This window comes from Desmodus rotundus, chromosome 6 (assembly GCF_022682495.2).
Source record: "Desmodus rotundus isolate HL8 chromosome 6, HLdesRot8A.1, whole genome shotgun sequence".
NCBI classification, from domain to species: Eukaryota; Metazoa; Chordata; class Mammalia; order Chiroptera; family Phyllostomidae; genus Desmodus; species Desmodus rotundus.
In genome coordinates this window covers 10,207,290-10,223,982 of record NC_071392.1, presented here as the reverse complement: position 1 = coordinate 10,223,982, position 16,693 = coordinate 10,207,290, and the positions used below count along the sequence as shown (strand labels likewise).

At 46.3% G+C, this 16,693-nt stretch overlaps 1 protein-coding gene across 1 annotated transcript in view; it reads right to left on the bottom strand.

Moving 5' to 3' along the window:
- SCRN1 (secernin 1) overlaps positions 1-16,693 on the bottom strand; it is a 53,702-nt gene that overhangs the window by 14,482 nt on the left and 22,527 nt on the right. Inside the window, exons 3-4 of the mRNA XM_053926903.2 lie at positions 6,993-7,174; positions 1,684-1,886 (exon numbers count right to left, since the gene is read on the bottom strand). Coding sequence (XP_053782878.1) covers positions 1,684-1,886; positions 6,993-7,174 — 385 coding nt within the window. The remainder of the gene's footprint in view (positions 1-1,683; positions 1,887-6,992; positions 7,175-16,693) is intronic.

Sequence of the window (16,693 nt, the reverse complement as noted above, 5' to 3'; positions counted from 1 at the left end):
CAGACAATCCTTGTTCTTCTTCTGAGAAGCTCTCCCAGAAGGTTTGACCCATCCTGACCGGCATTATCACTTTGTAAATGAGCAACGGTCACTTGATCTTTAATTCCTAGTCAAAAGGAAACCCTTCCTTCTGGCTACATAAACCCCAAGCACATGCTACTTACAAGAAAAGTGAAAGGTCCTTTGAAAGAGGCAATGAGCTACTAACTAGACTTGTGAATGTAGCAACCAGAGAGAATCTTCCTCCCCAATTTAGTCTTGCTCTACCCAAAGAACACCATACAGCACCACCCTCTGCATATAAATACAAATATGATACTCCTTCATTCAGTGACTTTTTCAGGTCCCCATATTTAGACAAACAAAGTGACACTGATAATGAATAGTTTAAAAATAACAGAATGTACCTGGGAATAGAAGTGTGACACTTGTGCATGGGAGAAAAATCCATGGGAATTTCTTCTCATACAAATATAGTAAGTGTAGCTAAGGAAGTCTGGAATCAGACATGCCTGCTTTCTGAATACGCTCCAACTTGAAGAATGAGTGTTAAAGGACCAATCCCCCTGCGTGCTGGGAGCCTTGCTATGGCTTCTCCAAAGCCTGAGCGAGGACACCCTGGCCCTCAAACTTCAGGATGATTTTTAGGTCACTACAAAGTTATCACTTGTAGCTCAACATGTTTACTCATAGTTGCTGCTTCTTCCAGGGAGCACGCTGATCTTCTAAATTCTTGGAGAATGAAGTAGGGGGAGAGAGAGAGAGAGAGAGCCCAAACTCCAAGCTGCAATGAAGCCCTTATTGCCTGAACCTAGCTCCTGGAGGCAGGGCAGGGAGGGGCTGAGTTCTCATAGCCTCTCGGTTTCTCTGGTGTACTCTTCCAAAGTAAGCTTTCCTGGCTGATGCCCTTTGCCATTCATCTTTTCAGAGGACACCGTAAGTGTGAAATTATTTTTTTAATGAAAATAAAAAATAACTTTGGCCTGAATACATGATTTTTAAAATGTTTTTAAAAGATTTTATGTATTTATTTTTAGAGAGGGGAGAAGGGAGGGAGAGAAAGAGGGAGAGAAACATCGATGCACAGATTGCTCGCTTCTCACGTGCCCCCAGCTGGGGACCTGGCCCACACCCCAGGCGCATGCCCTGACTGGGAATCCAACCAGCAACCTTTCGGTTTGCTGGCCAGCGCTCAATCCGCTGAACCACACCAGCCAGGACACTAAGCGATTTTGACATTATCCACACTAAGATATTTTTTAAGTCTTATAAATAACTCCACAAACGTGATTTTCCTAGAGGACTGATTTATAATAGACATTTGCTTTCAAGAATGTTAGCATCTGCGGGCCAGAGTTCATTAAATCCTCCTGCAGTCACACTACTGCTGAGATTAGAGGACATGAAATCAATGAATCCAGGAATGGCTGGGGGTAAAATCTTTTCTCTAAAGACTTTATTTATTTCTTTTTAGAGAGAGGGGGAGGGAGGAAGAAAGACAGGGAGCTCAGTCAGGAAACCACAGCTAGATCGCACTGCCTCCGTGGGGTGGCCTTTTCCAGGGTACCACACACCTTGTCCACGGCAACCCTGACGGCTGACTGACGTAGGCCACAGAGAACAACAGGCTTGATTCCCAACTACTGCGGCGGACCTTCTGCTTCACCGTCCGCACCCACTCACCTGTGATTTTCTCAGCAGCCCAGTACTTCCCCACGGTCTCAAGCACCCAGGCCTCCTCACGATCCACAATCAGATAAGCACTCTGGAAGCTGTGGCAGGAGGCTGGGTCTTCATAATAATTCCCGCCTTGTCCATGCTCGTCCAACAAGGCGACGATGACATCAAGGGCTTCCTTAGCTGTTGACCCTCTTTCCAAACCAAGCCTGAAGGAAAGCAGAGGTACCCTCAATCATTTCGTGCCATGCGATCATTACCATAGTAACCAAAGACTGGGATGAGGCTGAGTTCTGAAGGGTGCCAACATGTGTAAGTATGTTAACTACGCAGGCCAATATTGAAACAAATGAGCAGCACTCTCGAGCATTCAGTTCAAAGTCGTGGGGGCATTCTCTGTCTTTGGGCAGCCCCCGCCCACACGGGCAGAAGAGTCAGGCCCCCAGTGGCTCAGCCACCTCCCTTTCTCCTTTCCAGCTCTGTCTCCCACACAGCTGTCAGAGCTGGCGGCTCAGCCCTTGTGCTTAGTAAGACCCTTTTGTTGGTTCATTCTCCCTCCTGCCTCTGGGCAAAAGGAACGCTCTGCCCAGGCCAGCCATGTTCTCTCTTATTCTCCACCAGGTATTTTGGTTCGTAATGAAGGTGTTTCATAGCCAGCCACTGTCTCCCGTGCATCTAACTGGCTCAGAGATCTCAGTAGGAACGGGCTGCTGGTTAGGACAAGATCAATACCAACCCTTTTTCATCTCTCCTGCTGCCTATCAGCCTACCGTCTGCTGGGGTGGCTTCCAGCTCCGGTTATCAGAAAGTGCTTATTTCCTCTAAAGTGAAACCCCAGTCTCCTCCCAGCCCTTCCAATTATCAGACCCCTTAAAGAGGGCACAGATCTTGCCCTCCATGTCACCCTGGGCAAGTTACACAGTGTATTTGAACTTCAATATCATGTCACCTATAAAATAAGTGCCTATATCATTGGGTCACTAGGAGGATGGGTTTTATGAGATAATGAACGTGAAACTATGTAGCACAAGCACCCAGGACCACGGAAGTGATCAGTAAGTTTTGAGAGGTGACACATCATGGCAGAAAAACAAACGACCGAGAAATGAAGGAGCCCAGCTTCCGGCTGTGGTTCTGCTACCCACAGGCCATATGATCGTCAGTAACGCAACCTTTCCAAACCTTGATTTTCTCATCTGTTACGTGGAAACAGTATGACTTCCCTCTCTGGCTGATCTGAAAGAGGATGGCACATGCTGAGTACTCAGGGAATGTCCATTTATTCATTTCTTCATTCAAATTAAATTCTGGCACCAGGAACAGGATCTTAGAACACAGGTGATGGACTGGCTGGCTACAAGGGTGGCACCGGCCAGTGCTTGGGAAAAATCACAACTGGAGGGGCAATCACTACTAAAACTCAGCCAGCCCGATTCCTCCTGAAGGACATTTATTTCACTGCACTGCCAGGAAGAAGAAAAGGTTACAGGCTACGGATTTATTCTTGTAGTAGGCTTCCTGTCATAGTCAGATAATTATTATATATCAATTCACTTGGCATTTCTCACCTTAAGCTTATTTAGGAAGACTTGGTGCCAAGGCAATGATTTGTGAAGCTGCACCCTCAGACCTTCAGAGAGCGATAAAAGGATAAACCCATTAGAAGACTGAAGTACGTGGGCTTTCTGGTGGTCAGTGCCAGCAGAAAGCAGCCAGGGAAGTAAACGCTCATCTTATCCTGCTGACCCAAAGCAGACAGATGTGCTACCAGCACCTCTCCTAACCTGCACCCAGGAGAGTCCCTTCCTCCTCCCCACAGGTCCCTGGCGGGCCTTGGTCACTCTGCCTCATGCATGCACTCCAGGCAGACCCCTGTCCCCAGGCCTTTGCAGGGCACCCCCTTGCCCATGCAAAAGTGCCAGGAGCGTGTAGATGCCTGGCCAGCATAATCCCCCACCTGTGGAGGCTGTGACTTCTCTTTTGCAGTTTCGAACTCAACTCTCCTGCTATTCTGCCTGTTCCCATTCTGCACTGAGACCCCTAGTACTTGTGCTCACCCTTCCATCAGGATGATTCCAATTTTATGCCTCATGCCAAGAAAAAAAGAGATACTCCTTTGTCCCACCCAACCATTCCCACCTGGTCTCCCTGCCATGGGATGGGGACAGGACAGCCTCTCCTCAGTCCCAGGGCCATGAGTGACAGTAGGGTTTACATTCCAGCTGAGACTGAGAGGTGCAGGTGCACCAGGGCCACGGCGACCCAGGGCCAGAGGTCACACGGCACCCAGAGGCCTGTTTCAGAGACTCTCACACGTTTCACTTCCTGGATGGGGCAGGTTCACGAGATTCAAAATGAAAACGGCACCTTTCTGGCCCCCACGCCTAATTCATGTTGGCTGCTGCACCTCACAATAGGCGTGACCAGGGCAGGGAAAGGGATGAAATTAACTGGACCAAGGTTAGTCTCGCTCTGACGTCTGCCTTCAGTGCGATTCTAGTCCTTCCAAAGTGGGCGGCTGGTCAAGGTTGTTCTCGGTCTCAGAATTCGTTGTTCTCGATTCGATTCTTATTTTAAACACTTGGGCAAACCCCTGCTGGGGACCCACGACTTTCTTACAGATATGTCAAGCTCGCGGTGCCCATTCCTGAAACATTAGCACATCTCACTAAAGAAGATGAGTCACATCTGCCCTTGTCCTGCTTGAAGCCCCTGTGTTTAGGAACACTTGCTTATCTTTCTGATACCCATGCCCCCATAGACGAGGGAGACCCCTGTCCCTTTGTGGCCCAATTAAGGCAAACTAAGTTATCACTAAAGTTACCATGGATATGTAATCACTCATGAAAATGGTCACTACCCCTTCCCTTCTGGGGGTGTGTTCTTAGGGGGATGCAGATGCAAATACACTTGGCCCTTGAGCAACCTGGGGACTAGGGGCACTGATGGTTGCACAGTCAAAAATCCGCACATAACTTGTGGCTCCCAAAACTTAACGACTAATAGCCAGCTGTTGACCGGAAGCCTTACTGATAGCATACGCGTAAAGTCGATTACCACACACTTTGTATGTTATATGTGTTATATACGGTATTCTTACAATAAAGTAAGCTGGAAAAAAGAAAACTGTTATTAAGAAAATTGTAAGGAAAGTACATTTGCAGTACTGATTGGGAAAAAAAGGATCCACGTATAAGTGGACCCACACAAAGTTCAATCCTATGTTGAGGGTCACCTGTGATCTTCCATTTTCCCCACACTCAAGGAGTCTGCGAGGCCTCTCCTGGGTTCACGACCTTTGGGACACTGACAGATCCCAGCCTTCAGCCACAGGGCTAAAAGCCAGAAGGAAATAGGTGAAGCTTAAGGGCTGCATTGATTTGGGGGAATGGGGTATGAACCCTTTTGCCTGATCTCTCTCGACATCCCTCAGCCTTGTCTTGAAGCGTTCCCACGTGCGTGCAGTCCGCGATGGTCTCTGAGCATCCCGCAGGGCTCGCTGGGGGCCATTCCCCGGGATTCTGTGCCATGCGTGTGGCTGCAGATCTCAAAGCCTTGAGACGCATCTCTCCTACTGCTATCTTAAATTGGTCTGAAAGCCTTGCATTGCCCTAGTTTTGTCTTCTTTCTGCCACCAGACTAAAATTTCTTTGAAGCTTTTGAGCTTCTTCATGTGCCAACACAGTCTAGCACAAAGCAGATATTCAATATTACAGATTGATAATCTTTAAAAGCTACATCAGAGGCTTTGAAGAAAAAACAAATTCTCTTCCGTCATCCCAGAGAAATCAACTGTTAAAACGGTCATCTCCATCAGTGCTATAAATCCCATACGAATATACAAACATAATGATAACTCAAAAGGCAAGGCTATGAGTGAAGCCTAGAAGGGGAATACTTTTCATTGTTAACACTTCATTTTCAGGAGTTCTGTAAAGTATGGTGGTACAAATATTGGGACAGCTGTCAAAACACAAGCTCGAAACTCATTGTTATTTTGTAGGTTTCATTCTATTAATTAAGAAAAAACTGATTGTAAATATGAGGCTTTTCCCTCTTCTCCAGCTCAGGGAACCTGCTCCTCTGAGTCTGCAAGAAGCAGGAAAAGTAAAGACGGTGAGAAAAGCATAATAAAGATAATGTGATACCAAGAGAGTGACTAACAGACCTACCCATCAGCTGGCAGAAGCTCTGGGCCACAGAGGTCTCTGTGGAACTGTGCAACTTCTCCCTACAAGGCCCACAAAATGGGAAAATCGCTATTCCTTTATATAGGAGGTTAGCTTTGGGAGGTCCGTTAGATGTCATCCAATCTAAGGGCTCACACTGGACAAATGCGGAAACTGTGGCCCAAAGAGGTGATATGACTTGGGGTATCTGCACCAAACACCAAGGGCCCCAGCTCCCTGCCCAGTCTCCTCTCAACACTGTCCATGACTCTACTGTGTTCCACTATCTCAGGAAAAAAAGAAATGTCGTTCCATTGGGAATGTCGTTCCATCCCAGCCTACCCTCTACTTTAGCCATTCATTCCAAACTCAGTCACTGATTACCCTTATGTGCCAGGCACACGGTTCCTGGTGCAGTGACACAGTCGTGAATGAGCAAAGACCCCGGTCCTGCTGGCCCCTCCTGCTAACACGGAGGCTGGAAGAGCCGGGAGCGGGAGAAAGCATGGCTGAGATGGAGAGGAGAAGTGGGAAAGTGGTCTCTGGTCTCCCGTCCTTTGTATTTTATGTGGTTTATATACATCCTTTTCCTCTTGTAGATTTCAGATATGTTTCAAATATCATAAACTTCACCCATTTAAAATACACAGTGTAGTAGTTTGTAGCATATTCACCACGTTGTGCAACTATCACCGCGGCCTACGTTTAGAACACGTCCCACCTCGAAAAGAAGCCCCGGATCGTCAGGAATCACTCCCGCTCTCCGCACAAGGGCTGATCTCCCTTCCGCTCCCCCGAGTCTGACTATTCTGGATAAGCTATAGAAATGGAATCCTCCATATGTGACCTCTGGTGTCTGGCTGCTCTCGGCGTAATTTTTTTGAGATTCATCATGTTGTGACATGTATCAGTACTTGATTTTTTTTGGCTGAATAATATTCCACTGTAATCTATTCTCTCTCTCTTCTTTTATTTTTTTGGCATCACCTCAAAGTTTATATCAAAAGACACACATCTTCTTTAGGAGGATTGTATTACAAAACATGAGGTTTGGAGGGAGACGAATCCTGCCCCCCGCCCCCAGCCCCACCCCCAGCCCCGCCCCCACCCGTCCTGGGCAGTGGTTTCAGAGTCATTGTGCAGTACCTGACCAGATCCATCCCCAGCAAGGCTTCCGTCTCGGCGGCTGGTTCTCTGGCATTGATGGCTTCATTGGCTATGCACACTCCATGTTCATTGGCTCCCATTTCTGCCCCCCAAAGCCAGGCGGGTCTGCTTAGCACAATGGCGTGGGTCTTGGGAACTTGGTCGATTGAAATGTAAGTACACTAAAAAATGAAGACAGGAAAGAAAGAGCCAACGCCTGTCAGGTACCACTTATTGTTCACACCTTGGTACTTACAGTGAACCACCACATGAGTCACAAACAGCCCAGCAACTAAAACTAAACTGAAATAAAATAAGTAATATAAAATGACTTGAGATCACCAGACTTAAAGGACACCCCACATCTCAGTGCAGCTCAAAGGTCTCCACAGTGACTTTCAGTCTTGCCGGTCACCAGTGTCTAGACTCGCTGGTTCAAGCCAGTCTGTCCATACGGAGCACATCTATGGCGGTCTCCCTGCGCCAGGCATCGGCCAATCCGAATATTCCATGACTAGTCATTTCAATAGACACAGACGAGCACCAGCAGTTCTAACAAACAGAGCTACTGATTCTCATTTGCAAAAACCCCTCTCTATCAGTGGCTTTCAAACATTGTTAATACTATGGAGCCCTATCTACAGAAGAAACTTGACCTAGAAGCCTGACATGGAAGACAGATAAAAGGGAAGATGCTTTGTCTGAAGATGGGAGGTCCCTAAGCCTCTCGCAATGATCCCTGGGACTCCTTGGAATGCAGTTCGACAATCTACATGATTGCTCTAGTGGTGGAAGAGAGTAAGATAATACCTCACACGTAGCTAATGCATTACACGCATGCTCTCTTACACGTTTGCTTCCCTGTCTGTCCCATTTGATCCCCACACTGAACCCAGGAGGTGGACACATGAGGAAACGTCACCAGGAGGTGAATTTCTAGCTGCTGTCAGAACTAGAGGGCACCCATGTAGGCCTGTGTATCTTACCTTCTTCAAGGGGCTTTGTCGCTTCCTGGAAAAAGTGAATGAGCTAATCTAGATCAAACTATTTCTTTCAAAGTCTGTTTAGTGTCAGAACTCTTGCTTCATGCAAACTCTTACATGGAAGCATGAAGACAATAAAACTGGTCAAGTTGTGCTGAGAGGCAAATGGAAGAACAGGTGTGGGACTGGGGTTAGGTATCTCAGCCTTACCTGCGGGTTCTTCCTTTTCCCTTCCCACCTGGGGAAAGCTCCACTGGGTAACTGACCCAGGTTATCCAAAGGGGCCTCCCAACACTGACACTCTATCAGCCTACAACACACTCTTTGGTGGATGCAGTAGGAAACTCGGGGCTATTCCTTATACACAGCGCTGCAGCTCTCAAGGGAGGGCTCTGTCAACCCCGCAGCCACTTACATTGTAAATGAGGAAGCTGAAAGCATTGGATCTATTGCAGCCTTAGATCTGTTTTTGACTCAAGACCCAATTGCAGTGGCTGAATGCAGCCCAGGAAGTTCTTCTGCATTGATTTTCCATAACCTCAGACCACAGGTAAGAGCTGAAATGCACACTCCTTGGTCACGTGACACCTGCATCTTTGCAAGCCATGGTAGATGTTGCTGTGCCCTGGGATGATGTTATTTCATTTGACAAATATTTGTAAACTGAAAGCTAATTAAATCTGGAGGTTGTCAAGACAACCTGGAGTTTATCATGGCAAATTGATACTAAAATATGCTCTGGAAATGTTTGCCCCTATTCAGTTGCCAAAAGTCATTTACTTTTAAAATGATTTAGAGCAAAACCTGGCGAAAGCAGTAAACAAACTGGGGTCCTCTGTGCTCATCTACATGTCATTGAAGTTTCTATCTTGGAATTGCCCTCTTTTACGTAAAAGTAATCCAGGCACTGGCCAACACTCTCCCAAGCCCCTGTACACACTGAGCTCCAGCGACCGAGTCTGTTTTGAAAGGAATGAGTAAGTAGGGAAGGAATCTCAGATTCTTAAGCACAGATTTATCCCAATATTTTTAAGGGCAGGAAAAAAAGTGAAAATAGAAAATGGGTTTACTACTTTGCCCTCAAAATCATTTTTGAATTTCAGCAATTGTTTATAGAGCACCAGCCACACACCAGGCATTCTGTGCTAAGTGCTGCTGGCAGATAAATCAAGGATCGGTCCACGCCCCATCCTTGTGGTCGGGAAAGAAGGAGAAGGCACAGGTGCCCATTACTGTGACCCCCAGGCCAGCTTCCGCAGGTGTCACCGAGGCCTGTCCACTTACCATGCACTGCATCTGCCCCCTGCTCCCCCTTGTACTTCTGATCAGCCCAATCCTGCTCTGCTTGTTCCTTTTCCCATTCTGTGCCGTTCTTCCCCCGCAAACACTGTCTGACCCAGTGATGTGGTGCAGGGGCTACGTATGTACGTTCTCTCCATGCCAGGAGATCTAGTTCACAGGTACATCCCAAGCCTGGCACATACTAGGCACTGATACACCATTTCCTGAATGGGTGAATGAATGAGTGAATGAATGAATCAGTCAGTAACAAAGGTCAGAGGGAGCATAGTAGAGATTCAAAGGCAAAAGGGAACACATCCAAGTGGTCAGAGGCTTTATCAATGAGGTGACATTTGAGTTCATCTAGAAAAATGGGCCGGACATCCAGGTGTTCCGGACAGAGGTAAGAGCCTGAGAAGAGCCAGACTGGGGTCGGGGTCGGGGTGCGGGCGGGGGTTGTCAAAGGTGTGCCATGGTGCAGGGAAGCCCTCACTGTCCCACTTAGGGGAACTGTTCTGATGTCACTGGGTCCCAGGACTGCAAGAGCTCAGTAAGTAATGACTGAGGAAAATGTTGAAAATTGAGTCAGAAAGAACATATGGTCTATGTGGGAGTTCACAATATATGCAGCCAGCTTGACACTCTCCAGGCCAAACTCAGAATGAGGAGGAAGGAAGGAGATCCCCAAGCAACCAGATGGACCGAATCAGTCTCTCCTAAGCACCAGGCTGAAAGCCATGGCCCAGATCCCCTCACAAGCTACAGAGCAGGGGGTGGGGAGATGGGGTGTGTGTGTCCCCAAACCTTAGAGAGCCGCTAACACCTGCCCCTCAGGCAGCTTTCTCATGAACTGACTGCAGAGGCTGGGGCCCAACCCAGGCCTTCGGTGGCCGCAGTTCCCCCACTCTCTGTTGTGTTTGAAATCTGACTCACCCCACCCAGGTCTGAGACGGAATGGGGAGGAGGGACGCGCATGTCTCCTATAGATGGGTAGATTTAAAATCCCACTTTGGGAGCAAACTTTGAAAATAAGGAACGTTTACACACGATGTAATTAGCTAAACCTTGTAAAGTCGGCCATCTAGAATGCGAACACCGCGGGCGGTCACTTTTTAAATGGCCTTCACATTTGCCACATTATTAATGAGGCAGAGAGTAAGTAGGATTCGAGGTAGCAGAGGTCTCACCAGGAAAAAAAATCCAAAAAAGTAAATGTGGCAAAAACATTTTAGCTGCCCCAGTCAAAATTCCTAGCCAAATTTCTATTAGAAAAGAAAAAGAAAAAAAAAAAAAACCATTCACCACTTAAAAGATTAATCTTTACAGGGAGAGTTGTGGCATCAGCTTTGGGTATTAAGCTGTGAAAGTGACAAGCGAATTGTCTTGCTGCCCCGTGTCCACTCCTCACCAGCCTTTAGTAAAACAAATCTGTCAGCGAGTATGGCTTCTGGGAGCCAAAGCCACACCGCGGTGGGAGAAAGCCCAGAGTGGGGAGGGTGGGGAGGGAGGCATGCTTCTAGCCGTCAGAACTGCCTAATTGCGGAAATTTTACTCAGAGGTACTGCCTGACTCGAGCTTGCCACACTCTCTGCTGGCTCCTGGGGACACATGCCAGGTTGGAGGATGAAAAGAGGGACCTCGACAGGGCTCTGGGGGCAAAGACAAAAGACAGTTCTTCTGCAGAGCAAGTCCTCCACTATTCTGTGTGATTGTCTCAGATGGGAAAAAGCAAAATCAGCTTCATGCTGTCTCCTGCCCCTTGCACATTCCAACGCACACTCTTTCTGGATATCACCCAGTGAAAGGAGGGCTAGAGGCACTCATACAATGGACGTTTCAACCCATGAAGCACAGCCATTGTGCCTCCCCTACTGTACGCAGGTGGGCGGCACCACCCTGGCACCACCAGCAAAAACCCCTGGGAAATGAGCTGATGAGTCAGACGGGCTTCTCAGGGCAGGAGGGGAAAAGGCAGGGCAAGTGGGATGCTTTAGAGAAATAGTTCTAGTTTTAGAAACATTCGCAACTCTATAGCAGCATTGCTAATTGTCACTGAGAGTTTTTGGTTGGTTGGTTGTTATTGTTGTTGGTTTTTTCTCATGTTTTTATCCCAGTGTCTTGCCCACTACTTGACTGGTTTTGAAAATGTGCACTTAAGATTCAGATGGGTCTTAATAATGACAAAAGATGTCAACCACATTTTAGAAGAACTGCTTTTTATTTCCCTAAAGCCTGCTCCTGGGAATGAAGAGAAGAAAATAAAGCAAACAAGAACAGATAAAAAAGGAAACAAAACTTGGAAGGGAGGAAATAATGGAGATGAGATTTATTATATAATAATAAGAGACACTTTCAAAAAACCATTGTGTGTCAAACCTGACTTGGTTATCAAGAATTCTGTCTCCTCCTCTAACAGAATGGTGGTTGCCAGAGGGGGAGGGGGAAGGAGGGAGGGGGAAGAGGGGACAAGGAGGGTAAAAGGCGTCACACATATATTGATGGACAGAGACTTGACTTTGGGTGGGGAGCGCACAATGCAATATACAGGTGAAGTACTGTAAACTTGAACTCCCGAAACTTACATAATGTTATTAACCAATGTCACCCCCATAATTTAACTTTCTCCACTAACTATCAGTGAAATAGTGTAATTGTTTTCTTGGGCACCAAGTATAAATAATGTACACTTTACTTAAAATCCACTGTTTTTCTGGAACATCATTTTAGTGGGATGCATATTTTTCCTAAATAGAAGGTTCAACAACATGAGAACAAAGCCATACCCAGCTGTGGGCACACACACACTCCCACGCACGCCCACGTACACGCACGTGCACAATGCAGGAAATCGTTCCTCTGCTTCCTCACACCCTCCCTGTGGGGAGGGGCAGGGCTTGAGGTGCACTTGGGATGAGTCCTGTGTTGCACAGGAGCACAGCCTCCTCCGGACCAAGGGGCTCTCACAATCCACCCTACTCTACAATCCGAAGAGGCATTGTTAAAAACCCAGAATCTACAGGACAAAGACTAAACAACATAAAATAAAATGCTCCCGTCTGCCAACTGTGCAGCTGAACGGAAACGTGCCGTGCAATTTTAGAAATTGAGGAACTCTGGGCTGGAGGACCTGATCTCTTATTCCTGCAGCTCAAGCAAAGTGAACTTGACATAGAGTAGATGATGGATGGATGGGCAGATCAGTGGCCAGACTGAGGGGAGGGCGAAGGGAGGTGAAGTAGACAAATCGGAAGGGAAGACCACCTGGGACCAGCTGGGAGGGTGGGTGGGTGAGTGGATGAGTAATCAGGACAACTTTCTGCACATGGTTATTCTCAGAAGACAAGTTTCTGGGATCTCACCACTCGAGTGTGACATTTCCAGGAAAACGGCAGAATATGCAATGTTTAAATGGGTTTTTGTGGGAAGTTCTCACTCTTCATAGTTAAAAAAATAATTTATATATGCTAATGAGGGCTGTTATGAAAGTCTCATGATAGTTCTTGTGGCTCACAGGCCTAAATATGGGAAAGAACCCATCATTCTGTACTTGGAACAAGTTACAGGTGTGACTGCAAGGGAATGAAAGGCGTGAGGCTAAGTTTGCAAAGCAGATTCAGAAGCACATGCTACAGAGAGGAGGAACCGAGATCTGGGATCACAGAGTCCCTCAACATTAATCAGTTCTTAAAAGAAAAACAACGCTGTCTGCACAATGTTCTCCTTAGAGTTTTTATCATCTTTCACGTGTCAGCTCACGTGTGCTTCACAAAAATCCCTGTCCCGGTGGGGTTATGATCTCCATCCGGAAAATGAGGAAACTGAGTCTCCAGGACCCAAGATGCAGTAAATGGGAAAGGCAACACTGGAACCCAGGAGCCTGTACCTGGGCCAGAGTTCATCCCACCAGGTTCAGGTGGTTATAAATTTCAATGGATTTATACTGGCAGAAGGTGCTACATGGTCATAGAAGGTTGGCAGGCAACAGGGAGGAAGAGAGGGATATCAGTGCTGGGGCTTCACAGGATGCATAGAAGTCCACCACATAGATGACCAGAGGGGAAAGGAGGACATTCTCAGGAAAGGATGGAAAAAGCAACAGCCCAGAGAAATACAAGTGTGCTGTTTGTTCTAGGAATGGCGAGCAGCCCAGCATAGCTGGGACCGACAGTGTAAGCTGTGAGAGGAAAACTAAGAATGACGATAGAAGTAGAAATTGCTTATGGAGGTCAAATACCACAAAAACCTCACCCTGCGACCCAGTGATCCTGTACAGAAGTGTATCCACTCTAGCTGCACATGGACAGAATGACCTGCGGGCAATGTTCTTTGCGGTGATACGTGCCAGACTAGCCAAGAGTCCAAGTGTCCACCAATCGAGGACTGATTAAATAAATTGTGGAATATCTCCACAATGGACTACTATCAGCTGTAAAAACATATATAACTTTTATATACAGATATTAAAGATCTCTTCAGAATGTTATTCAATGAAAAAAAAAGCAAATTGTAGCCCTTTTCTATAAGTTTAAAATTACATAGTTAAAAAATCAAGTTTCAGAATAGTGTATATAATGTGCTACTTTCATGAAAAAACTAAAGGCTAAGTATTCATATTTATGCCATTTGCATAAAGCACTGGGAGGGGATGCAAGAAACTCACAGAAAGGTTTACATAACGTGGGAATCCGAGTAGATCAGAAGAAGGGGGAGTAAGACTTCTCACTGTAAACTTTTTCTGTATCACTTAATCTTTGAACCACACCAATATATTACCTATCCAAATGTAAAATTAGCCCTGGCTGGTGTGGCTCAGTGGATTGAGCGCCAACCTGTGAACCAAAGGGTCGCTGGTTCGACTCCTGGTCCGGGCACATGCCTGGGTTGTGGGCCAGGTTCCTAGTTGAGGGGGAGGGTGTGAGAGGCAGCCAACTGATGTTTCTCTCTCATATCGATGTTTTTTTCCTTTTTTTCTCCCTCCCTTCCCCTCTCTCTGAAAATAAATAAATAAAATCTAAAAAAAATGTAAAATTACACTAAATGAAATCTTTACCCAAATGAATTAAAAATTTATGTCCACAAAAAATCCCTACACACAAATGCTTATAGCAACTTTATTCATTGCTGGCAAAACGTGGATGCAACGAAGAGACCCTTCCACAGATGGGGAAAAAATAAACACCCAGACACGGACTACTACTCAGCTCTGGGAAGAAATGCATCATCGAGACCTGTGAAAGACGACTCTGAAAAGGCCACACACCGTATGACTGCAACTACCTGGCATTCTAGGAAGGGCACAACTACGGGCACAGCGAGCGGGTCAGCGGTTGCCGGGGGCTGGGAAGGAAGGGATGGATAGTGGGGACACAAAGGGGTTTCAGGGCAGTGAAAATACTCTGGAGGACACTGTAATGGCGGCTACATGTCATGAGACATTTGTCCAAACCCTTAGGAGGCACAACACCCAGGGTGAACCTTAAAGTAAACTAGGGCAGGTGTCAGAGCCGGCTCATCCATGACAAAAAGTGTTCCACACTAAGACACGATGTTCGTAATCAGGGAAACCGGGAGGCGGGGGTGGGGGTGGTGAGGGGTTATATATAGGAACTCGCTGTACTTTCTGCTCATTTTTCTCTAAACCTAAAACTGCTCTAAAAAAGTAAGTCTCCGAGTTTGAAAGAGAGAAGAGAAAGGAAAAGCGAGCGGGGTGCCGGGGGGAAGAGTCCTGGATGGCGTACAAACCAGCCTGGACTCTCACTCACCCTGTAAACACAGCCCAGCAGTTTGAAACACGGCAGTGACAGAGCGGTGTTCCAGGGGGAAAAAGTCTGGTGACCCCAAGAGGGATGAGACTCCAGGACAAAGAGGCTGGGGCACCCGTAAGCAGATCATGGAAAGGAGAGGGGGTGGGTCTTAATGAGATGGGGGCGGTGGGGGAGATGGGGACACAGAAGAGGAAGCAACGGGACTCAGTGACAGCTGTCCCTGTGCACGTGGGGATGGGTGGGAACATTTCCCTCCCATTTCCAGATTAAACTGTGTAGCAAACAATGTAACTGTCAGAGGAAACAGAGCAAACGGGATGGGGAAAATGAACTTGGTTTCGGCAGGTGAGGTTATTTCAGCTGCACAATGTGAATGTGGAAATGTACAGAGGCAGCTCAAGACACAGGTATGCAACTCACAAAGAGGTCAGAGCTGCCTGAGACACTAGTTCTGGGGTGTATCAGACTACACTTACTTATGCAAGAGATACAATTTAACCCACAGTGTATCTGAGTACTAATATACCGGGGGTTAACTAGTGCAAAGAGTCTATTTCCTAAAAGGAAAGTAGCCATGAGACTGAAATGTTAATTAATTAGCCTGTCCCCCAAAAGGAAAACAGATTTTTCTAAAATATTTATTTCAGACATGTTTATACAATAGTCACCCCTATTCTGCAGGGGACACCTTCCAAGGCCCCCAGTGGGTGCCTGACAGAACTACATATACTACGTTTTTTTCTATACAGTCATACCTAGGACAAGTTTAACTTATAAATTAGGCACAGTAAAAGACTAACAACAATAACTAATGGTAAACTAGAACAATTAAAACAAACACTAATTCAAAGGACTATAAGCACCCCTATGTCCATTGCAGTGTTATTTACAGTCACCAAGATGTGGAAGTAGCCCAAGTGTCCATCAGTAGATAAGTGAATAAAACAACTATGGGACATTTACACAATGGAACACTACTCAGCCATAAAAAAGAAGAAAGATTTACCCTTTTGAGACAGCATGGATGGACCTGGAAAATATTATGCTAAATGAAATAGCCAGTCAGAAAAAGCCAAGTACTGTATGATTTCACTCATATGTGGAATCTAATGAACAAACTGAACTAACAAGCAAAACAGAGACAGACTCATAGATGGAGGGCAGGATGACAGCTAAGGCGGCGGGCAAGGGGTGGAGGGACTGAGCAAAAAGGAAAAAGGACTCATGGACATGGACAACAGTGCAATGGTTGTGGGGGCAGGGGAGTTTAAAGGGACTAAATGGTAATTGGAAAAAATACAATAAAAATTTATTTGGAAAAAATCAATATACTATAATAAAACTTATATGAATGTGGCCTCTCTCTCAAAATATCTTGTCGTACTATCCTCACCCTTCTTCTTGTGATGATGTGACATGATAAAATGCCTTATTAGGTTGAGAACTTTCACCTTTTTACTTAAAGGAAGCACTTTACAGCTTCCCCTTGACGCTTCCAAATTGCTAGCATCACTACGCTTGCTTGCACTTTGGGGTCATTATTAAGTAATATAAGGGTGACTTGAATACAAGCACTGGGACACCATGACAGTCTGAATCCAAGATGGCTACTAAGTGACTGAAAAGACCTGTAACAAAATGTAACGCCTATTCCTAGTTTAAAAAAAAAAGG